General features: G+C 42.9%; 1 protein-coding gene across 1 annotated transcript in view; it reads right to left on the bottom strand.

Moving 5' to 3' along the window:
• Positions 1-903: 903 nt before the first annotated feature.
• ITGA2B (integrin subunit alpha 2b) overlaps positions 904-23,618 on the bottom strand; it is a 34,240-nt gene continuing 11,525 nt past the window's right edge. Inside the window, exons 10-31 of the mRNA XM_075845332.1 lie at positions 21,727-21,767; positions 19,865-19,915; positions 19,125-19,177; positions 18,052-18,260; positions 17,732-17,914; positions 17,606-17,651; positions 16,308-16,409; positions 14,054-14,109; positions 13,453-13,604; positions 10,228-10,350; positions 9,854-9,921; positions 8,852-8,999; positions 8,446-8,532; positions 7,680-7,759; positions 7,179-7,259; positions 6,686-6,791; positions 5,880-6,029; positions 5,458-5,598; positions 4,229-4,342; positions 3,634-3,735; positions 1,250-1,372; positions 904-1,138 (exon numbers count right to left, since the gene is read on the bottom strand). Of these exons, the coding sequence (XP_075701447.1) occupies positions 1,073-1,138; positions 1,250-1,372; positions 3,634-3,735; positions 4,229-4,342; positions 5,458-5,598; positions 5,880-6,029; positions 6,686-6,791; positions 7,179-7,259; positions 7,680-7,759; positions 8,446-8,532; positions 8,852-8,999; positions 9,854-9,921; positions 10,228-10,350; positions 13,453-13,604; positions 14,054-14,109; positions 16,308-16,409; positions 17,606-17,651; positions 17,732-17,914; positions 18,052-18,260; positions 19,125-19,177; positions 19,865-19,915; positions 21,727-21,767 (2,282 nt within the window). The 3' untranslated portion in view covers positions 904-1,072. The remainder of the gene's footprint in view (positions 1,139-1,249; positions 1,373-3,633; positions 3,736-4,228; positions 4,343-5,457; positions 5,599-5,879; positions 6,030-6,685; positions 6,792-7,178; positions 7,260-7,679; positions 7,760-8,445; positions 8,533-8,851; positions 9,000-9,853; positions 9,922-10,227; positions 10,351-13,452; positions 13,605-14,053; positions 14,110-16,307; positions 16,410-17,605; positions 17,652-17,731; positions 17,915-18,051; positions 18,261-19,124; positions 19,178-19,864; positions 19,916-21,726; positions 21,768-23,618) is intronic.

Raw genomic sequence — 23,618 nt, 5'->3', positions numbered from 1 at the left:
GTTGTCTCAAAGACATTGCTGGAATATTGCTAAAATATGCCACCAATAGCCGATCAGCGAGAGTCTACAGATTGCTAGAATGAAGTGGCATCCATGCTTGGATAGTGCCGTGCCACTTAGGCTCCTGTCAGCGCCACTTGTGCATTTTCAGCGGGCTACATGCAATATGCCACTCATATCTTGGCTGGGACAACCCCTTAAATGAAGTCCTTAAAAAATAACCAGTATGGGATACTTAAAGGGAACCTGTCATCAGCATTTCACCTATTGAACTTTACATCTCCCTCACTGGCCGCTGCTATAAAATGTTAATTGCCGTTATCCCCTCTCCTAAACTCCCCCAATGACTGTAAATAACGGTCTGCAAACGTTTTGCGCCTTTTATCATGATGATCCGGTGTCTCTTTGTGCGCACACACCAAAAGAGGACATCAATGCACAAGCGCTGGATTTTGTATGCTGGGGGAAGGCGAGGAGCGGTCAATCAAAAGTAAGGAGGCAGAGTAAACTTGGAAAGACTTGAGGAATGAAGATTTGACTCTTTTCAAATGAAGATCTGACTCTTTTATGCTCATTAGCATACGGTGTGGGAACACTAAAAAGCTAAATACTAAAGCTACAGAGCCGACTAAGAAGATAATTATAGGTTATATAGAAATGATTTTTCACCCACTGCCACCAGGTATAGTCGGTTTAATAAGTGAAATGCTGGTGACAGGTTCCCTTTAAGGAATTGAGTTGAGACACAATGTAGTATTACGAGAAAAAAATGGGGGAAAAAAAAGAGAGAGAATATAGAGCACCGTGCAGATATTGCCCCTGCCACGGAGCAAACGAAAACATATAAAAAGGCAATCAGTTGCTTATTAGGACATTTAAACGGTCAAGAATTAGGCCGAAATGTTTATATTATCACAGATACATTTTTTTAATAGGTGAACTACTAAAAAGTGTAACACTGCAGCATTATGCCCTGGTTATTTATTCAGCATTTTATAAGGTTATTAGGTTCTAAGAATGTACAAAAAATACAAATCGCAGAGACATAAACAAGGAAGTGAAAGGTCCTCCATTACTGCCCATTGGTTAAACAGTCCTCATCATCAGTCGGTGGCAGGTTCCTTCTAAAGAATCCAAGCTACAAAAATCAGAGACATCGATTACATTTAGAGCAAATAATTCCATACTTAGAATGGCTGCTATTGAAAACAAGCACACTAGGTAATGGCAGCAATTTATTCCCACTCACCTTCCACATGAAAAATATAAACAGTGCCAGGATTAGCAGCCCCCCAAGGACTCCAAGGATTATCCACCACAATGGAATTTCTTTCTGCCCATCAGGAGTTACCCACTGGACCACCAGGTCCGCCTGTGAGCAGAAATGTAGACGATAGACAGGACAGACACGTTGGAGGACAAGAAATAATCTATTAGTGGACATGAACAGGTCACGGACACATTTTATTATATCACGTGATCACTTTCTCTGGTTACTCTCCCTTAGAAAGCACAGTAAAGCAAAAGCTGTACCTCTACCCGGGTATCACGTGCTGCCACTTATGGCTTCATGCTGCATAGTACAAGACAATGAATCATTCACATGTATAGTGAGATGGCGCCATCTAACAGTCAACCTGCCACATTATGCAGCCCCCAAATCCATCTCCCGACACCATCAAAGAGCCTCACATCATGTCCATCCAGGGCTGGGACAAGGGTAATTCAGAATTTTATAATATATACACTACCGTTCAAAAGTTTGGGGTCACCCAGACAATTTTGTGTTTTCCATTAAAACTCACACTTATATTTATCAAATGAGTTGCAAAATTACTAGAAAATATAGTCAAGACATTGACAAGGTTAGAAATAATGATTTTTATTTGAAATAATAATTTTCTCCTTCAGACTTTGCTTTGGTCTTGGAATGCTCCATTTGCAGCAATTACAGAACTGCAGACCTTTGGCATTCTAGCTGTTAATTTGCTGAGGTAATCGGGAGAAATTTCACCCCATGATTCCAGAAGCCCCTCCCACAAGTTGGATTGGCTTGATGGGCACTTCTTGCGTACCATACGGTCAAGCTGCTCACACCACAGCTCTATGGGGTTGAGATCTGGTGACTGCGCTGGCCACTCCATTACAGATAGAATACCAGCTGCCGGCTTCTTCCCTAAATAGTTCTTGCATAATTTGGAGGTGTGCTTTGGGTCATTGTCCTGTTGTAGGATGAAATTGGCTGCAATCAAGCGCTGTCCACAGGGTATGGCATGGCGTTGCAAAATGTAGTGATAGCCTTCCTTATTCAAGATCCCTTTTACCTTGTACAAATCTCCCACTTTACCAGCACCAAAGCAACCCCAGACCATCACATTACCTCCACCATGCTTGACAGATGGCGTCAGGCACTCTTCCAGCATCTTTTCAGTTGTTCTGCGTCTCACAAATGTTCTTCTGTGTTATCCAAACACCTCAAACTTCGATTCGTCTGTCCAGAACACTTTTTTCCAATCTTCCTCTGTCCAATGTCTGTGTGCTTTTGCCCATATTAATCTTTTCCTTTTATTAGCCAGTCTCAGATATGGCTTTTTCTTTGCCCCTCTGCCCTGAAGGCCAGCATCCCGAAGTCGCCTCTTCACTGTAGACGTTGACACTGGCGTTTTGCGGGTACTATTTAATGAAGCTGCCAGTTGAGGACCTGTGAGGCGTCTATTTCTCAAACTAGAGACTCTAATGTACTTGTCTTGTTGCTCAGTTGTGCAGCGGGGCCTCCCACTTCTCTTTCTACTCTGGTTAGAGCCTGTTGGTTCTGTCCTCTGAAGGGAGTAGTACACACCGTTGTAGGAAATCTTCAGTTTCTTGGCAATTTCTCGCATGGAATAGCCTTCATTTCTAAGAACAAGAATAGACTGTCGAGTTTCACAGGAAAGCTCTCTTTTTCTAGCCATTTTGAGAGTTTAATCGAACCCACAAATGTAATGCTCCAGATTCTCAACTAGCTCAAAGGAAGGTCCGTTTTATAGCTCCTCTAAACAGCAAAACTGTTTACAGCGGTGCTAACATAACTGCACAAGGGTTTTCAAGTGTTTTCTAATCATCCATTAGCCTTCTAACACAGTTAGCAAACACAATGTACCATTAGAACACTGGAGTGATGGTTGCTGGAAATGGGCCTCTATACACCTATGTAGATATTGCATTAAAAACCAGACGTTTGCAGCTAGAATAGTCATTTACCACATTAACAATGTATAGAGTGTATTTCTGATTAATTTAATGTTATCTTCATTGAAAAAAACTGTGCTTTTCTTTCAAAAATAAGGAAATTTCTAAGTGACCCTAAACTTTTGAACGGTAATGTATATACACACACACACACACACACACACACAAACATATATATATACACACACACGCACATACGGGCGAGAGAGAGGGGCGAGAGAAAGGGGCGGAATATACATTATATATACACACACACGATGCATAATTACATGATTGAAATTGCAATAAATCCATCTCTAAGTGGAATTTAGACTGGTCACACAATACACTGGCCCACTATTCGAGCATGAATGGTCCCAAAGCTTTATGCAAACCAAAAGTAGAAAAATCACAAAAAAAACTTACAGTTGTCTCATCGGATATCAAGACTGTGGGCTGGATGCTGTAAGGGACAGCGGTCACCTCAAAGTAACCATTGGAACGCAAAGTGAATTGCTGCTGTGGTCTCTGTATAATGGAAAAGTACAACATTTAGGACAGGGTATAACGTTGTAGAGGTCAAGGCTGTTGTTCTAGGTGGCACCAGGAATTGTACCCCGTTTGCTAAAACATTTCTTGGTTGCTAATGTAGTGATATTTTGGTATTGACGCTGGGGTATTAAGGGTTCAGCCAAGTTAAAACATTACAAAACTGCGGTGGTGATGAAAACCACCATACAGGTCATCGGCTACACTGCCATCTATGACACCAAAGCCTATAGACACAGTAGATGCGGAGATGGGTCGCTGAAACAGGGAGTCATTCTGATTTCCATATAGAAGTGGGGTAGAATTTTTTCCCCTAATAAAAAGCAATTGAAAACTACCTTTAGATGTTTTTTGTGGTTTCTTATGATATTAGCTTGAACTTTTTCATGCTTTTTTTTTAAGCTATATATGAACTTTATTACTATCTGCATGCGACTATTTTGAGGCCTTCTATAAGTTACATCTTCCCTACCTTCAGGAAGCTGGAGACCCACAGAACAGAGTCAAGTTTCAGAGTCGCTCTTTGGCCTTTTTCCATATTCCGGATGACACATTTTATCTCCCAGCAGGTTGAATTAGAACAATTCTAAAACAAAAACAATTAAAAAGTCCACAAAATGTCCACTTGTATGAAGTTTTAAAAGGGATATTACAGCTTCAGCAAATAAAAGATTATTCTTTGTATAATGAAACATTATGCAATTTTCCAATATAGCTTCTGTACCAATTCCTTATGGTTTTCAAGACATCTGCTTACAGTCACTCAACAGAAACTTTTAATGTTTACTTTCAAGGGATAAAAAACTGTTCTAGTCATGTTATGAATACACGTGTTCAGGTCAGAAAAAGCTCTGATAACTGTACCGTAACTAGCCACAGGTCTCCATGTACTTCTTATTGAACGACAGCAAGCAGAGATTCTGAAGCTGGAAAATACTGGAAAACGGCATAACCTTTCAATATACAAAGATTAACATTTATAAACTATAATACCCTATTAATATTTTATTTATACTTACCTGAGTTTTTCGTTCTCCTAGAGACAACAGACGCTTGCTCACAACTAGTAATGGCGGCCATCCATTACAATAGCCCTAAGTGTTGGCTCTCAACTTTTCACATGGGGAATGGCTGCAGTACACAGACTAGTAGTAGGATACTGAGAAAAATTATTAATGGGGAACTAAACTTTCAGAACACTTCTGACATGTCATACTCATATGTGAACAGCTTTGATCAGTAGGGGTCCGAGCACTGAGAGCCCCCACCCCCAATCGCTAAAACAAAGCGGCAGAAGCGCTCGGGTGAGTGCTGAGCTGCTTTGTTTTTGATCGGCTTTTCTCGGACAGTAACGGTGTACGGACTGAATAGAAAGTCTACGGGCCGTTACATTGGCTTTCCGAGAAAAGCCGATCATAAACCAAGCTGCTCATCGCTCACTCGAGTGCTTCTACCTCTTCGTTTCAGCGATCGGACCCCCACCGATCAAAACTTTGACATGTCACTACGACACGTCAAAAGTTTTCTAAAAGTTAAGCTACCCTTTAAACGTAAAAACTAAACAGGAGCACTATTGGTGAACCGTAATGTCTGTATTGCAACAGATGGAGCCATTATGAAAAGAGCAGAGGTAGATTGTGGAATGGAAATAAACTATGAAATAATAATAACTGCGCTAAAACGTTCATCCTCTGTACCTACCAGCAGAATGGGGAGTTTAGGATGGAGACCGTCTTCTTTGGTGGTTTGGTTTACATTTTCCTGTCCATCTCTTGGTAATTCTCTCCTATTCACTCGATGACTATCTGCTTTGCTGACAGGGGCCATAGTTGGCTGCATGAGCTAAAAAAAATAAAAAAAAAATTATAATAATTATAATCATATCTATCAACAAATTATGATGCAGAAAATGTTATCTACTGAAGCAGCAGTGAACTGGAAAAACACTATAGCTAGAGATACGATGGGAGAGAGGTCGACCTTCACAAATATCTACTGAAAGAAAAGACCGTAAAATCCAGGAGCAGATACCCAGCCAGAACAGGACAGGCCAACCATTGGGGTAGAAATGTAAAGCTGAAACAAGTGCTGCCATGTGATAAGATAGAGGAGATTCTACTGACCTGTTGAGTGTTGATTTGTGGCATGGGAGAGCATTTCATGTGGTCATCTGTTTTCAGATTGAACGGGTACAGAAAAAGTTCCCCTTCGTAGTCCTCAGGGCTTTGAATTATTAATTGAACATGGACAGTGCCCGGCCCACCGTTGTGGAGCTAATAAAAGACATAAAACCAATATGAGTACAACAGACAAAATATGATAATACCAAGTATTCTAAAAGGGGATTTCTTATGAAGAGATAGGGCATATGAACGGAGGTTGGAGGAGGGGGTCTCTCGCTTGACCCAACTCTATGAAACAGAACTGTAGACACGGTTGGACCCAGCCGTCAATGCAGACATGGTCGACCATTCGTGGTCGCCATGTAATTCTACACTTCCCTTGCAAGCGAACCAAGAGAAATGTCTGGCCGGATTCTGCTTTTCCCAGCGATTACAGTGGATTGCTGAGGGTTAGAGAAGACGGACCTGTAGTGATCAGTTTAATAATGGGTTGACATTAGGAGATTAGTAAGGTATATAAGCAAATATAGGTAAGAGAAACGGAGAAGAGCAAAACATCCAGAGTTGCAGGACTGTCATTGTCCATAGAAATACACAGAGTCAACATTAGATCATGCAAACCCTAAAAATGATCAAAACGTGCACGCGGTACAATATTGTTGACCAATAATTGGACCAAATAATTAAGGGACGATGCAATTGTCTTTCAACATTACTGCAACTTTTCCACTTAAGTTATATAATGCCACTTTTTATTGTATACAAAGAATGTGTGAATTAAATTCCAAACAGGAGGAGAAGGCTACCTCATAGATCTGGGTCACCATTTCTCCTCGGTCACTGGGGTCCTTTGAATTCTCTTTTAGTTCCCAGTTGGGTAATGGGAGAATGACTTCAGCAGGGTGGATGCTCCTATTTCATGGAAGGAAAAAAAAAAAGTGCCAATCTATGGATCATGGGCATTTTTAATCCCACCAACCTCTAAGTCAATCTATAATCCATCATATAGAACAGTACAGTGGCATTACACTCATTACGTAATCACTCTTCAGAGACCACAATGTTTGATTCAAAGAGGTTGTAGAAGATTAGGAAAAATAATTTCTGGTCGCTGAGAAACGACATCAATGTTACTGTTAATTTATTATGCCAGTATCGTTGCCGTATTCATGATTTTAAATGATTGCTGCATTTTTATTTTTTGAGTAGGGTAACTCATCCACACTGGCTTTAGTCCAAAACCTTGACTTTTATCAACAGGTATATCAAACTATAAAAACTGAAATTATAACCACTCACCCTCTGAGATCAAGTGAAGTTTTCACTATGATTTTCAACTGCACCGAAACCATAGAACTGCTAGAATTGTGACTGTTTCGGCTGAAATGGAAAAAAATAAAATGTTTAAATGCCAGAATTTTATTAAAGGGTAAATAAACATTTGACATATCGGAAGTTTTGATCGGTGGGGGTCTGAGCACTGAGACCACCCCCCATCGCAAAATCGAAGCGGCAGAAGTACTCGGGTGAAGGCTGTGCCACTTCTTTTCTGATCTGCTTTACTCGGAAAGCCGAGCAAGCGGTGTACGGACTCACACTTTCTACTGAGCCTGTACAACTGCACCAAGGAAAGTCAAAGAAAACCAATCATAAACTAAGCGGCACAGCTCTCATCCAAGATCTTCTGCTTCTTCGTTTCAGCGAACGGTGGGGGTCTCAGTGCTCAGTGACCCTTTCGGATCAAAAATTCTGACGTGTCACTGGAGGATTTGGAGCACTGCAAGGAAACCTGATCCTCACCTCTTTATCTGCATAGGGAAAGAGATGGCGCTTCCACTTTCCTCCAGGTTACTGATGGTCAGCTGTAGTGTAGCATTTATCTACAAGTATATGAGGGAAAACAGCACAAAGACAGTGAATGTCAGATGTAAGGAATGGAGGCCAGAGGCTAAAACTATTTACTACTGGGCCATAAACATCTAGACACTACAAAAAGCAACCAATAGTCAGGAACCATCAAAGCAGCCAAAACACAAGATGGTAGATCAAGTACTTGTATCACTTTTATAACGAACAAAGCCATGAACATTGAAACTTGGTCTATAAATTTAACAATGATTGTAAATTTTAGCCAGAAACCAGTTACCTGGCATTGTTAGGCTAGGACTGGGGGCCTACCACAGCCACGTATAGTTACGTTGCCACCTTTAACACACATTGATGACTTGGCGGGGGCAGCTCCGAATCAGTTACAAGCAACGCCAGTGCTCAGAACCTGCCTCAGTGTTGTCATGGGTACTGGCATACCTCGCTATGGCACACGTTTTACTATTCACAGTACTTCTATCACCTCTCCACCCTGTTATATTCTAGAATCCTCAATAACCCTGGCCTATCTAAAGAAGCGCTTGTCATGCTCTTTTGTAGAATTCTATAAGATCCCATCGGTTCCATTATATCCTAAAATTCACAACAGATTCTCTTCAGTTCTCTCATCCAGTTGCTACCCCATCATATTTCTTCCTGTTCTATTGCCTCTTCACGATACAGACATGACAGAACTCACCTCTGCCCCTTGCTTCATGGGATTCCCCAGCTCACAAATAACAAGCTCGGTTTCATTTAATTTTCTGGGGGCACAGATTATTTTCTCCTAGAAATACATAAAACAATTACCATTACATTTCACAACGATTATCACTAATAATGGAACATCGTCTATAGACAAGGTAAGCGTTGTTTGTAGGGGAGCAGGCTATTTTCTCCTCATACAATCCCTTGAACTAGCTAACTTCCCATCAATAAGTCTCGGGCACAAATAAGCGAAGACGTCACATATTTAATTTTCAGCTGCTGGTACAAGTGTCCGTGATGCCTCTCCCCTTTCCAATGGACAATACGTTGGTTTGATGTAGATGCCTTCCTTCCCGGCCGGCTTCTCACCATATTCATTACTGTACAAACCAACTCACCTCAGTTTTACTTAAGACCTGGGTGTAATGTGCCCCAGATGGCAGCCAGATGTAAAGTTCAGCTTCATAGGCCCCTTCTCCAAGGTTTCTGGCATGGAAATGGATTTGTGCAAGGTTATCAACCCCAATAACAAGAGGCTCTTCATTCCTTGCAGAAGAAATAGAAAACATAAATCAGATGAACTGATTCTTAGTTTAGTGGGAACACAATCATGACCTGAAACCATGTTGGATCGCGCCCCGAATTTGCCAGCTTTTTTAGCGATTGGATGCTTCACCATGGTTTTGCAGCATTTTAGCCACAGACAAAACATCACAACCCCAAAGACACTTTTGTTGCCCAAGTTACAAACAAGAATAAACCAAAAACCACAATCCTGTCCTTTTTTCTAAGACTATATCCTCTCCAATGCTAGGAATAGGCCCACTTCTGTCATCACAAATTTTGTAGTACCCAAAGAAGGAGAAATATTAGGCTTCGTTCACATCTGCATCGGGGTTCAATTGATGGCTTCAGTTATAGACCTTTCCGTCAGGGGAACCCATGAACGAAAACCAAACAAACACCATAGCTTTCCCTTTGCATTACCATTGACTTCAATGGTGCTGCCTCAGTTGCAAATGGTTTCAGTTTGTCTACGTTCCGTAAGGTTTACAGGTTTTTTTTCGCGAAATCAATAGCAAAGTAGATTCTGCCCAAAAAAAACGTAAACCTTACGGAACAGAGACAAACAGAAACTATTTGCAACGGAAGCAGTACCATTGAAAATCAATGATAATGCAAATGGAAAGCTATGGTTTCTGTTTGGTTTCCGTTCATGGGTTCCCCCGGACGGAAAGGCCTACAATGGAACCCATGAACGGAGCCCCCACGCAGATGTGAACGTAGCCTTACATGTAGGATGGGGAGTTATGGTACAATCACATAGGTCTTCAATAAAACAAAATTAGCTCCTCAGAACCAGTAAATAAATAGAATTTGGCATTATTAGTAGAACTGACCAGTTTGCACTCAGATGAAGGTCCGGTATGCAGATATTGTCTCCACCGCAGTCCAAGAGGATATGAATCTAGATTACAAAAGTTAAGAGTTATAGTTGTAAGAACTGTAATATTATAAAATTAAAGTATCATGTTTCAGCAAGGGCAAGAGGACAATTTAGGAGGCAACGGCGAAGTTGCCCAACAAGCCTAAAACCAATAACAGTAGGGAAGCATGTGCATCTACTTGTGTTTGCCTCTTGTAGGTGCAGTAGTGATATGTCTCTCCGCCTCACCAAGTGTGAACGAGGCCTTTGGTTAGACAATCACTAAAGCATTTTTCTGTGCGCTCTTGTTATGTAATGTTAAATATCCATTTCATGTCCAATTCTTACCTGCTCTTGAAGAAAGGTGTTTCCATGTATTATTGGAGGTAAGATACTAGAAGACTGGACGGCCAAACTGAAGTTGACACTGACAACGATAGGACTAAGTTTATCCTTAAACGCCGATTCCTCCTGTATGAAACAAAGAAAGATGTTACAGCAGCCACTAATATACTGTAGAATTGGATTTTTGCATATTCACCATAAAACCTCTCTTTCTCGTGGAGTTCATTGAGGGGAAACAGCACCATGCACATATACCCTTACCACTAGGAGGCTGACACTAGGCTGAAAAGTGTCTTGGCTCTAGGAGAGCACAAAAGAAATAACATGTCCACGATCCCATAAGAAAAACTAGCCAACCACCAGAACAAAGGTCCCGGGCCTAGAAAACAAGAGGGCAGGACCGGTGTGCCCCAATGAATTCAGCGAGAAAGGAATTTTAAACATCCAATTTTGTTGTTAATATCATTGGGTGACCGTAACAAGGAAAGTCCTAAAGTAGTCCCAGAGAGTGGGAAAAGAAAAACAGCCAAGCAACCCACCTAACGCACAGCTGCCTGCAGCACCCTACGACCCAGACTGGCATCAGGTGAGGCCAAAGAGTGGATCTACTTTGTGAAGGTGTGCACCGAAGTCCAGGTAGCAGCCTTGCAAACCGAAGTCGCTGAAGTTTGGTGCCTTACCGACCCAGGAGAGACCAACAACCCTTGGGAATTGAGCAGTGACCCAAAAGAAAGGAGCTTTACCCTTAGACCGGAAGTGGATGGGCGCATCCTGGTGAAGGCGTGCCACCCTGACTCAGATAGCCTTGACCTTGTCCGCCAGGAGATGAACCATGGCTGTCCTGTTTAAAACCATTCCCAGAAACTCCAAGCACTGTGCTGGAACTAAAAAGGACTTTGCTCTGTTGATGATCGACCCAAATCTCTTCAATGTGTCTAGTGTGATGTTGAGGCTGGAAAGGTTGTCCTCTCAGGAGGGGGCCTTCACCAATAGGTCGTCGAGGTAAGGGGAGACCGCAACTCTGCTGGAGCGGAGGAGCTCCATGAGAGTCATCGGGACCTTGGTGAAGGTCTGGAGCCGTGGCAAAACTAAAGGGATAGGTGACAATCTGGTAATGCCAAGAACCATCTGCGAAACTGAGTAAACACCGGTCAGCCGTTGCGATAGGAATGTAGAGGTACACACACTGACCGCAGTTGTTTCTTTAGATCCAGGATGGGTCTGACTGAAAAATCCTTTTGTGGACTCAATGGATTTGAGAAGAATCCTTGAAACCATTCCAACTGAGGAACTGGGATGATCACTTAAGAAGAGAACAAATAGAATGAAAAAAGCAGAAGCCTAATTTAGTGCTCGACACCACCTTTATTTCGTATCCTGTCGACACCACCTCTCAAAGCCAGGCATCGTCCACATAAGCAAACCAGAATCTCCTGAAAGAAATTGTCCACCCACTCGGACAGCAGAAAATACTGGATCGCAGGGCAGAACCTGCTGCCACAAAATCAGCCGTGGCCTTTTTGTCAAGAGAATTACTAAGTGATGCAGCATCTCACAGTGGAATGGTGGTGCTTTTAGACAACCTTGAAATAGGCAGATCCACAAAGGAAATTGTGCATCCATACATTTTGAAACGGCAAATTGAATGTCGGGGCATTTCCATTCCTTGGGAATACCGCAAACTCCTTATGGTTTGGGAAAAATAGCCTCTAGTGCTTTTGATGGCAAAGGGGCACGTCTTACAGAGAGGGGGTAGAGGAGTCATCCTTAGGGTATGTGCACACACACTAATTACGTCCGTAATTGACGGACGTATTTCGACTGCAAGTCCCGGACCGAACACAGTGCAGGGAGCCGGGCTCCTAGCATCATAGTTCTATACGATGCTAGGAGTCCCTGCCTCGCTGCAGGACAACTGTCCCGTACTGTAATCACGTTTTCAGTACGGGACAGTAGTTCCACGGAGAGGCAGGGACTCCTAGCATCGTACATAACTATGATGCTAGGAGCCCGGCTCCCTGCACTGTGTTCGGTCCGGGACTTGCGGCCGAAATACGTCCGTCAATTACGGACGTAATTAGTGTGTGTGCACATACCCTTAATGCGTAAGGTGTTCCTGTCCGCTCATATAAATGGATTCATGGGAAATGTTAACCGAGTCTTGTTCTGATTCAGGAAAAGGATTCTCCAGAGGAAAAGGACTGATCCGGTCAGGAAGCAGGTCTCCAGTACTGGTCCTGAGCAGGGATCCTTAAGTAGAACCCGATGAAGAGTCTGTCTAGTCCATTTTCGCTTCTGATTTTTTCAAGCAACCTACCACGGGAAGCAGTATCTCCGTAGTATCTAGGGATTCATGGTATCTACGGAAGAGGCTGGAGGGGCATTAATCTGGGCTGCTATGATGGACAGCAAGCGCTTTCAAAGACTCAACCATAGTGTGTACACTAGGGCCTGGGGAAAAACCACCTTCCCCGGTCAGTGAGTGCCACATCATGGGGGAGGAGAGCATCTTGTTAGGTTATGGATTGCAGGCACTGTGGGCAAAAAGGATCAGGTTGGCAAAAAGGGATTAGGCTGGTGAAATTCTTTTTACAGTTTCCATAAGCATAGTACATAATCTGGCACTCCTGAGCTAGCTGCCTGCTGGGGTCCTCCCTAGATGACATGTTACAAAAGAGAGGCACAGACAATTAGCCCCTAAACAAAAAGTGACCGCTGGTAGTGCCCCACCTGGCACAAAAAAAAAAAAAAAAAAAACAGGGAAAAAATTAGTCCACAGGGCTAGCCTACCAGACCTCAAGGTGCAAGGTCAAAAACTGTGGAGGACAACAAAGTGCTCCTGAATGGTCTGGAAGAAGAGCAGGCAGCCAGGGAGCCAGTCACATAGCCAGATCGCCAGACTGCCGCCATCTTGAAAGTTATGAATGGGATAATCAGGCCATCCACAGTTTACTAAAGCACTCCTGGGGAAGCAGGGGGACCTCAAATGAAGAGCAGGGGTAAGTGATGAGGGTGTTTACAGTTGCCTGTGTCAGAATACAGCAATTTAGGGCATTTTAGAAGTTTCATTAGAAAGTGGCCAACCCCTGTAAGCCAGTGTCTCTGGGAAGAGTCAATTCTGTTTCCTACCTAGTGTCAGCCTCCTAGTGGCAAAGACGTATACCCATGGTACGGTGTCCCCCAATGATATTGACGAGAAATATATATTAACAGGTGCCCGATACATACCCGCAAGTACGCTGTGACATTACTGCAGGCAGGTGCCCTATTATCCTCCACTATAATAGACATTGATTTGCTAGATGTTGGAGAATCAAGGAAGAGGGTTCTACGTAGAAATCTGTTCTTTTGACTGTCAAGTTGAATGTCCGCTAAGAGATCTGGTGAGAGAACACAAGAAAGGATTTGATGGACAGATAAAAAAAGCTAAAGGGATTGGTTTACAGAACCCCATTTATAGAATCCTAGCTAAGGGGCCCGGGAGAAAGGGGAGCCCAGCTGCAGCCATCTTTGTCCTACTCATCCCATGAGAAGTGTGGACATGCCAATATCGTGGGGTCCATGGAGGATGATCTAGTGGTCATGCGGCTCTTTTCTCCTGAAAGTGAGGAATAAGCAATGTCTCTTCATATTGGGGCTTGACAGTGTGATCTGGAGGGTAAGGGGCATTTTAATTGTTGCTATGGATCTCCTTCCAGTCTATGCACGCCCCTGATTTCTAAACAAACAGCCCAGGCAAAGCTGATCCACAGTGACATGGCAATTGAATAGTCAGTCCAACATAATGCATTATTTGACAAATGATAGATAAAAAAAGATTTACTCTTACTTAAAGTCTTGGGCAGGCTTTTTCCTGAGGTTTGGATGCAGATGATTATATCGAAGCTAAAAAAAAACAAAAAAAAAACACATTCACATGTATTGGTTTTGGTATCGGCCAAGAGAATGGTAACAGCTTTCACACATTGTCGACCGTGTACAGACCGGAATATAATCCTGTGACATCAGAGTTAAGAACGGGATAACATATATACGTATTTCCCTATTGGAGATCATAAACACACTGCAGAGAGTAGATGAACAGTGATAGGAAGTTCACTCGTTCTATCGTAAGGATCTTTCATTCTAACTCCATTCCTTAAGTTGTACATTCTGTTTTACGAAAACCTTAAAGCGTCCTCTACCTTTACGGGTGACTTTAGAATAAGCGGCCATGTGTGTGTACATGAGGAATAACACATTCACTACATTATAGGACTTGTATCCTTCATTTTTTAGCAGTTTTACTGATTTATGCAAAGTTTGTTGAAAAGTTACTGACTATTTAAAACGATAAAACGTAGTTTCTTGGTGACGCAAGTTCATTGAAGAGTTTTCAATACTGCTTTTTTTTTTTTTACTTTTTTAAATCAGCCCCAAAATACTGCATGTCAGCCAACGATGCCCCCTTAAGAGTCTCTGCCCCAGGTAGTGTGGGGTCGCCCTGACATCCTCATGCTGGCTGAGAAAGCTTAGGAAATTTTGGGTACGCGACCTCCCGAACCCAGAGAGCTTTTGTTTTTTTTCCAACATGTCTTTATTAGAAATGTTATCGATAATAGGGAAAACAATAGATGTAGGTGCAGAATATACATTTCCAAATAGTACACTGTAACACAAAAGCGAGTATGTTTCATGGAGCCCAAATAGAGATCAAAAGGAGAGAAGTCCCCCCTCCCCCAAGAAATGGAGGGGGCATGGAGAATAGGGGAGGGCAGAAAATAAAACAATGGACTGAGTTATACTATCCAGGAAATATGTCAAATGATTTACATCCCGTCCTCATGACAGTTTGTCTGAGCAGGAGATGTGAAATTGGACAACCAGCGGAGGTCCAGCCAACCACATAGTGCAGGGTCTCATCCCTTGTCCGTAAGTCTGGGGAGTAGATGTGATCCATGGCTCTGGGCTTGAAAATAGGAAAAAAAGGGTATGGGTGAGTCAAGGTATTTTAGCCATGATTTCTGGAAACAGGTTCATGTTGCATTCCTGTTATTTAGTAACTTGTCAATAATAGTTATACCGGAGCGATGCCAATAATGAAAGATTATTTAGGAGCGGCCATCATGTCAATTTGGATTTCGAAGCAAAGAAATAGGAAACCTGAAAATGTTGGTATAATTTATTGCATGTTTTCCGTGTGTAGAGAAACAGTGGGTTAGATTTGGTCTCCTCCGGTACTTTGAAGTCGGGGGTGGAGAAGGACAGGCAGCTCGCAGGAGGGGGGTACGTTTTCTTCATGGGTGTCTCTGCGTAGTGCGAGGTTTTGTGAAGCTGGTTATGTCTTATTCTGTATGGTGACGCCAGATTACACTGGTCGACGCTTTCATTGCCCCTTCTATTATAGCGTTTTTAGGGTAACTTTGTGGTGAGGATTTCCAATATAGCATCGGTTTTTAGACTAGACCTTGCTGCATATGTCAGCAGCTACAGGTAGCATTGGGGTGAGATTATTATAAGAGGGGTATCCAGTATCTCAAAAACTAGAGCCAATTCTCTAACACTAATGTTATTCTTGAATTTGGCATCCGCAAAATATCCTAAATATGTTAAATTCTTTAGAATGGTATATTTTTCGTAATTTGGTATGAAACAAGCAGAGGAACTGTGGGATTTCTGTCATTTTTAACCGTTTACTCTCCCCAAATCTGATAAGAGTAAAATGTTTCCAGGTGGATAATGTGGATTTGAGGGAACGCAAATAGGGTTCCAGATTAACCCGATAGATTTTAGAAGGACGTCTTGTGAAACATGCGCCAAGATATTTGATTGATGTGGTTTGCCACCGGAAGGTTTTTTAAATTTTTCAACCCAGCCAGAGATTCTAGTGGCAAAGACAAGAATTTGTAATTTACCAAACGAATCGGTGCACTTGGAGGGTTTGATCCACTCTTCATCTTCCTTTCATTGCATACATGTTCTGCATTATTCTCATCTGTGATCATCTACCAATATCCTATTTAGGACAGTGCGAATAGTCATACAAATCTCCCCGATCTCACAAAAGTCAACCTTACAATGTGCAATGGTGTCTGTTCCCTTACCAGGTGACATTACTGGAACCAAGTATACAAGGCTTCACTGATGGGTTCAAGGTATCTGGTGAAAAGTTGATGGAGGCATGTAGAGCAACAACAGGCTGGGCTCTGTAAAAGAGGGTATAGATAATGAGACTGAAATAAATTGAAAGAAAGGAAAATTATAAATAATTAGTATAGCAGCCACAGAGCCGGGCTCTACGTTTTACTGATCCGCAAGAGTCAGAACCCCACAGATGACATATTGATGGCCGTCAATGTTCTAGTCACAGAAAACCCCTTTTAGCTGCTAGAGAACCTTTCCCCTGCCCATACGTGTGCAGCATGTAATGGGGAGGGCTGTACCAACCCTGGGGGACTTTACATTTTTTTCCTATCTTTCTCCGTTATTTAGACATCGGTGCCGTTATATTTGGTGCCCGATATTTAAATAACCCCATGAACTGCCAATGGAGCGTGTAACATCGCTGTGACACTGTCCAATCAGCTACGGACAGTGTCACAGCAAGAGCTGGAGAGAGGAGAGCGGAGAGCGTCTGCGTGCGCACGCTCTCACTCTTCAGCTCTCAGCAGACAAGACCTTGTGATCTCTCGCGAGAGATCACAGTCTTGTAGTCTTTGTCTGCCGAGAGCTGAAGAGTGAGAGCGTGCTCGCGCAGCCACAAGCTGTGTGCGCGCACACACACACACACACACACACACACACGATCTCCTCTTTCCAGCTCCTGCTGCGACACTGACTGTAGCTGATTGGACAGTGTCACAGCCATAGTAACACGCCCCTTGCCAATTACACGCCCCATTGACAGTTCAGGGGGTTCTTTAAATATCGGGCACCAAATAGAAAGTTAGGAAAAGTGCCCCAGGGTTTGTACAGCCCTCCCCAATTCTTGCTGCACATGTATGGGCAGGGGAAAGGTTCTCTAAGTAATTTCTTAGTTCTGTCTGTTTCTTGTAAAGCTGGGCGACAACCAATATGGCAGAAATGACAGCTCCCACATTGGTTGTCACCAAGCTTTCCCAAACTCCTGATTGGCAAATCTGTCTGTATATACCTAGCAGTGTTATGGCTGGTGAAGCTAGACAGGTCTGTTATGTAGGAGTTTTTGAAGGCTGTGTGACAATCTCTTTTCGGAAGCCATGTTTATCAAATGTGGACCAGCACTTCTCAACTTTGACATTTCTTACTGTTAAATCAGCCACAATCCCAATTCCCATGACCCAAGCTATTTGCTTCCAGTTTGGAATAAAGCCACATCCAGCAAGTAACCGGTGTAGAACAAGTTATGTGTAAATCTTCTCACCTGTATACATACACCGTGTCCGCACCAAATGCACCAACAACCAGATCTACAAGAGGCACAAACCAAATACATAAGAATACAGACGAAAGACAATGGCGTCCATGACACTTTAGATTTGGTTATTACCTGGATACCCGTTACCATCAATATCTTTCCCTCCTCGGAGTGTAAACCCAAACTTAGAAGGTGTTGGTAGGGGGTTCTCTAGGATCTGGGATGGTTGTGTTGACAGCCCAGACCTTTCTCCTTTATAAATATAGACACAGCCTCCTCCAGATTTTCCTCCAAATGGAGATCCAACAGCCACATCTAGCATGAGACAAAAACAATATGGTGGCATTGTCCAAACCGTTTTTATTTTTTTATTTCCAGTTTGCAAATGTCACTCACTGCCAGGATGGAAGGGACAACAACTCAGGGTCCACAACAAGGTTCACTGTTCTTACCATTGTATCCATCCAGATCCAGGTCTCCCAATGGAGCAATTGATGCACCAAAATGGCCATAAACATAGTTCCCACTAAGGATCTGATAATCTGTGCCCAAAAACCTTGTCACCTTCTGCATATACACGTAAACTTGCCCAACCTCTTGTAGCTTTCCACCAATGCGGCGCTCTAAGAACACAGGTGCTCCAACCAGGAGATCATCATATCTGTAGGCATGTGGTAAAAAACGTTAATATATGACAATTATTGTGTCTACAGCCCCTAGTCAGACCTATGTATCTCCATGGTAACATGCTACAAACAAACAAGTGTAGTCTGACCCCACAGTCATTCTATTCCATCCGTTTCCTAGATCTTGCTAACCAACAGAAGGTCTGTTACCAAGATGGAAAGTACGGATAGAAGGGAGTATGAGTGCAGGATTCAACTACGCAAGGTTTTATGTAGTCTGTAACCATGGAGACACATAGGACTGCATAGGAGATGTATTCAGGAGACTTCTTCTTTTATACAGACTCATTTCAGATGTAATGAACACTGGCAAAATTATGATTGTAAAGGTGGACATAACCTTTAAGTTATTCTCCTTTGTCAGGTTAATTATAATTAGTTATTACCCAGCTTTACCAATCCCCTAAATGGTAACTCTGCCTAGTTACACAATAATATATCCTTTCATCAGTGCCAAAATCAGTTCTTTAGGCCTGTCCATGTGGGAACTGTGAAGGTGGCCATACTGGTAATGACCTAAATCTCCTGCAAACATATATTTATTGCAGCTACTTCCTAAGAATATTTTTTACAGCTAACAAAAAAAACAAAACACAACCAACAAGGACCTGGTGAATATTTTAGGGAAAAAGCTCTTTAAAGCCACCTAGTTCATAACTTGTTGCATTAACTCATGTCAAACACTAGAGGGCTCCAGATGCTTTCTGTACAAATGTTGCACTACTTAAGATCAAACACTAGAGGGCTCCAGATGCTTTCTGTACAAATGTTGCACTACTTAAGATCAAACACTAGAGGGCTCCAGATGCTTTTTGAACAAACTGTGGATATTTACTCACCCATCATTGTCAATATCAGTGACCGCTACTGCATAACCAAAATGTGCAGCAACCTGTAAAGAATATAACACGTGCATTCATTGTACATACACACAGAGGAAGCAGAGCAGCGCACACCTAGTCTATTTTATACAAGATTTCATGCATGTGGTCGTATGTTTCCCGCCACCATTCATGTGCACGCAAAGTTGCCCCCTGGCATGACGTGGGCTGCACATTTCCGCACTGAACTTTGATTGGACATTCCACAATTAGGAGGCTGGTGGCTATGAGCGCTGTACTGTGTATGGCTATTTTCTATGTAGGTAACTCCAAAATAATGTGCCCAGAATAGGGTTTGGGGATTGTATGGCACAGTGATATCTAGGCCATAGACTGCCATTTTTGACCAGTGAGACTTCTCCCAGCCTGCTGGCTAGTGAGCGTGCGATTCTTATTATTCCATCATAAAATAGAAGGGTTCTATAATTTAACACAAATTTTTGGGCAAATTTTGCCCAAACCCCCTTGTGCCTTACTGAGCCAGTCGTGGAGATCAATAGTTCTACTAAATCAGACCGTAATATTGCACCATAAACCATCTGCTCCAGTAATGTCATTTTGCATAGTAGACCGGCTGTCTTAGAATAAACATTGTGTCCTAGCCACAACTACACCCCAAAATAAGAATAAAGTCTGTGCCCCGCACATTCAGGATAATCGCTGGACTGGATATAGAGGTTATGAAACCAGACACACACCTGATTCCCTTTGATGGTGCGAAGAAGACGAGAATGACTAAAGATCTGAACCTATAATACAAACAAAACATTATGAGGACGAGTCCCCTCGGGAAGTATAGCTGGTGGGTAAACATACGGAGCTCAGAATGGTTTAATTTCTCTAGGATGACAAAAATGAAAATGTAAAAAAAAAGGGACGTTTGAGATTAGTTCACGAGAATCTATGTGAAAATCAGTAGATACCGGACAGTGCGCATTATAATAAGTAGACCATTTCCATATGGATGAAAGCTAGAAATGAGTGGCATGTATATAGCGCTAGCTCTAGTTATAACTACAGTGATTATTATGTAGAATTCCCCTGATGATCCAGATAAATAATACGCATGTCCATAATATCCCACTAGCAATTTTTCATGCGCCGTCAGCCATCTATCTGAAGCCACAAGTGGCCCGGAACCCGCTGTGTAATGAAGGGTCATGCTGGGTTGTTTGACTGAACAGGACCATGTAGGCACATCATTTACAGGGGTCTGTGCTGATGTCCGGTCCCCTTTATGTAGTCCTCCGGGAATATTAAATAAAGTATTTTTTGTTTGTTTTTGGTAGAGCGTATATCATGATCATGGTTCGTGTGTCTGTTAGCACTGGTCTCTGGCTCCAGGGGGTCCCAGAATTTGCTGACATGCATCTATGGACTAGGAATGCATACAGAGATCCCTATATAGACATTCCTCGACCACGGAAACCTACACAGCAGCCTCTGCCGCCAGGAGATCAGTGACTGAGAGCTGAATGACAGTCTATCTCAAGGACGGGCAGAATAGTGTAACTTGGCCCAGTGAGAATTTTCATAATCATCAATAGAAAATATCAGCAAATTTCTAGGGGCATTGGCACTCTGTCTCCTGCTATAATATTAAAGTGTAATTAACGTACACCGCTTTGAGGAAAGCCGATCAGAAACAAAGCGGCACAGCGCTCACTCGAGCGCTTCTGTGGCTTTGATTTAGTGATCAGTGGGGGTCTCTGTGCTCGGACACCCAGCGATCAAAACTTGACGTGTCAAAAGTTTTTCAAAAGTTTAGTTACAAAAGGTGTGCAGCATTCCGGTTTCAGTATATAAAGGTCAGTATTTGCGTCATTAAAAGTTACAGGGGGTTTATTATCAAGACTGGCGTTTCACACACCAGTCTTAATAAACAATTTGTTAAGCAGCTTAAATCTTAACACATTTTTCGCATCTTTCGGCTTTGCGCCATCCATTCCCTCCATTCCAAAGAAGTACACCACCCCCCCAACTCATCTTACAAGGTCCTGATGCCGCCCGGGGCGGGAGCTCTTGAGGGGGGGGGGGGGGAGGGCGGACTGATCGGGGGGGGGGGGAGGGGGGGCAAGGCATAGTGCTTATGGGGTCTTTTGCGACTTTTCTACAGTAGAAAACGGGCGTAGAAAGGTTGATAAATCCCTTCCATAGTGTTTTCGAATATACTTTATCGATTCCTCATGGTTCATAAGATTTCAGCTTTCGGTCAATTAATAGGAACCTTCATTATTTGCTTAGAGAAGAAGAAAACCTATTCAGGTCTTGTGATGGACACACGGGGTATATGGCTGAAGACAGTTACAGGACGTGTATCAGAGCGGTGTCGTAAAACGATCCAGCACCTCTGCGTCTATCACATGACCATGGACAGATTTTTACCCACTGGAAGCAAACAAAAGGTACCTGCAAGCAGAGATCTTGAACAGGGTGAAGAATACAGAGCATATTGAAAATGTGCATAACTTTCATTATACAAAGAATAATCTTGATTAGCTGAAACTATAATGCTTTAAAGCCAATGTTGCATTAATTTTACTAATAAAGCCATACTTACAGCTCCAACTTCCATATAGTTTGGGACGCCAATGACCAGGTCTAGAAAATACCAAACAAATTGTCAAGATGGATGAATACGAGGCAGACAGATAGGACTTCTAAGAATTGACAGGAGGTTTGCTCACTAGGAACTACGATTACTTCCAGAAACCATATGGGACTGTATCCAGACTTCATAGGGTTTTCAAGGAATAAGAAAATATAAGCCAGCTATTATTTTCAGAAACAGCGCCCCTCTTGTCCAGAGGCTGTACTTGATATGAATGGTCCTAAACCTTCATACTTAGTCCTGTCATAAACACTTGCCGTTTCCCATGTGAAAATTACCTTTAGAATTGAAGATACTCATAGACTGACAATTTCTGCCTAAGGGTCCTATTACACAGCCCGACGTGGACCGTGCAAACGAGTGCCGATCAACGAGATCGTTGATCGGCGCTTGTTTTCTCCTTTCACACCAGCAACATTTGGTTATGTATGGGGACGAGCGGTCGTTACTCCGATCGTTCGTCCCAATACATTTTCATCATGTTTACACAGGGAGATGTGCTGCCGACAACGATGATTTTTACTGCCGAGCACCAGATGGAGCGTTCGCTCATTCATCGGCTGATCGTTGTCCTGATTACACAGGCGTTTGCCAGTTTATTGGCCCGTGTAATAGGACCTTACGTCACACATTCTCTATCTATATTCTGACCTTCTGCGCTCTCCCAAGTCTAGGTTCACCTTCACTTATACACCGATCAGCCATTACATTAAAACCACTGACAAATGAAGTGAATAACATTGATTATCTTGTGACAATGGCGCCTGATAAGGGGTGAATATATTAGGCTTCAGTTCTTGAAGTTGATGTGTTGGAGGCAGCAAAAATGGGCAAGTGTAAGGATCTGAGAGACTGGCAAGGACCAAATTGTGATGGCTAAATGACAAAGCATCTCTAAAATGGCAGGTCCTGTGGGGTTAGTACCTACCAAAAGTGGTCCAAGGAAGGACAACCGGTCACGTACCCGAGGCTCATTAATGTGTGTGTGTTGGGAGCGAAGGTTAACCCATCTGGTCCGATCCCACAGTGAAGCTACTTTAGACCAAATTGATGAAAAAGTTCATGCTGTCAGAAAACACAGTACATTGCAACTTGCTGCACGGCCGCAAACAGGTCAAAACGCCCATGCTGACCCCCCCCCCCTCCTCTGCCACGAGCGCCTACAATGGGCACGCGAGCTTGTGCGGATGTTACTTTGACGTGTACCACCTACCTAAACATTGCTGTAGACATGGCACACCGCTTCAAAGCAGCGGTATTCACTAACGGCAGTGCCCTGTTCCAGCAGGATAATTACCCTACCACACTGCAAACATTGTTCGGGACTGTTTTGAGGAACATGACAAAGAGTTTAGGGTGTTGACTTGGCCTCCAAATTGCCCAGATCTGAATCCGATCAAACATCTGTGAGATGTGCTGGAAAAAAAGTCAGATCAATGGAGGCCGCACGTCAAAACTTACAGGATCTGCTGCTAACGTCTTGGTGCCAGAGATTCAGAGATCTTGTGGAGTCCATGCCTCAGCGGGTCAGAGCGGTTATGTTGGCACGAGGAGGGCCTACATAATATTAGGCAGGTGGTTTTAATGTTATGGCTGACCGGTGTATGTTAGGAAGTGAGTAGCAGTTTTATTATCTCTTTAATACAAATTACTCCCATCACAAGACTGAGTGATACGATAAATTCCCTGCTCTGCTATCAGACTGCTCCAACCAGTGTATCAGAGTAGGCAAGTCACGTCTATGGATCGCATCTTTAGACCGGTGCAGTCCTTTCTATCCAGTGATGGGTGAGGTCTGGGCGCCTGGACCGCCACAATATCATCAAATGACCGGTTATGAC

Source organism: Rhinoderma darwinii, chromosome 13, assembly GCF_050947455.1.
Source record: "Rhinoderma darwinii isolate aRhiDar2 chromosome 13, aRhiDar2.hap1, whole genome shotgun sequence".
Lineage (NCBI taxonomy): Eukaryota > Metazoa > Chordata > Amphibia > Anura > Rhinodermatidae > Rhinoderma > Rhinoderma darwinii.
The sequence above is the reverse complement of the archived record's forward strand: the minus strand, read 5'-3'. Positions and strand labels throughout refer to the sequence as shown.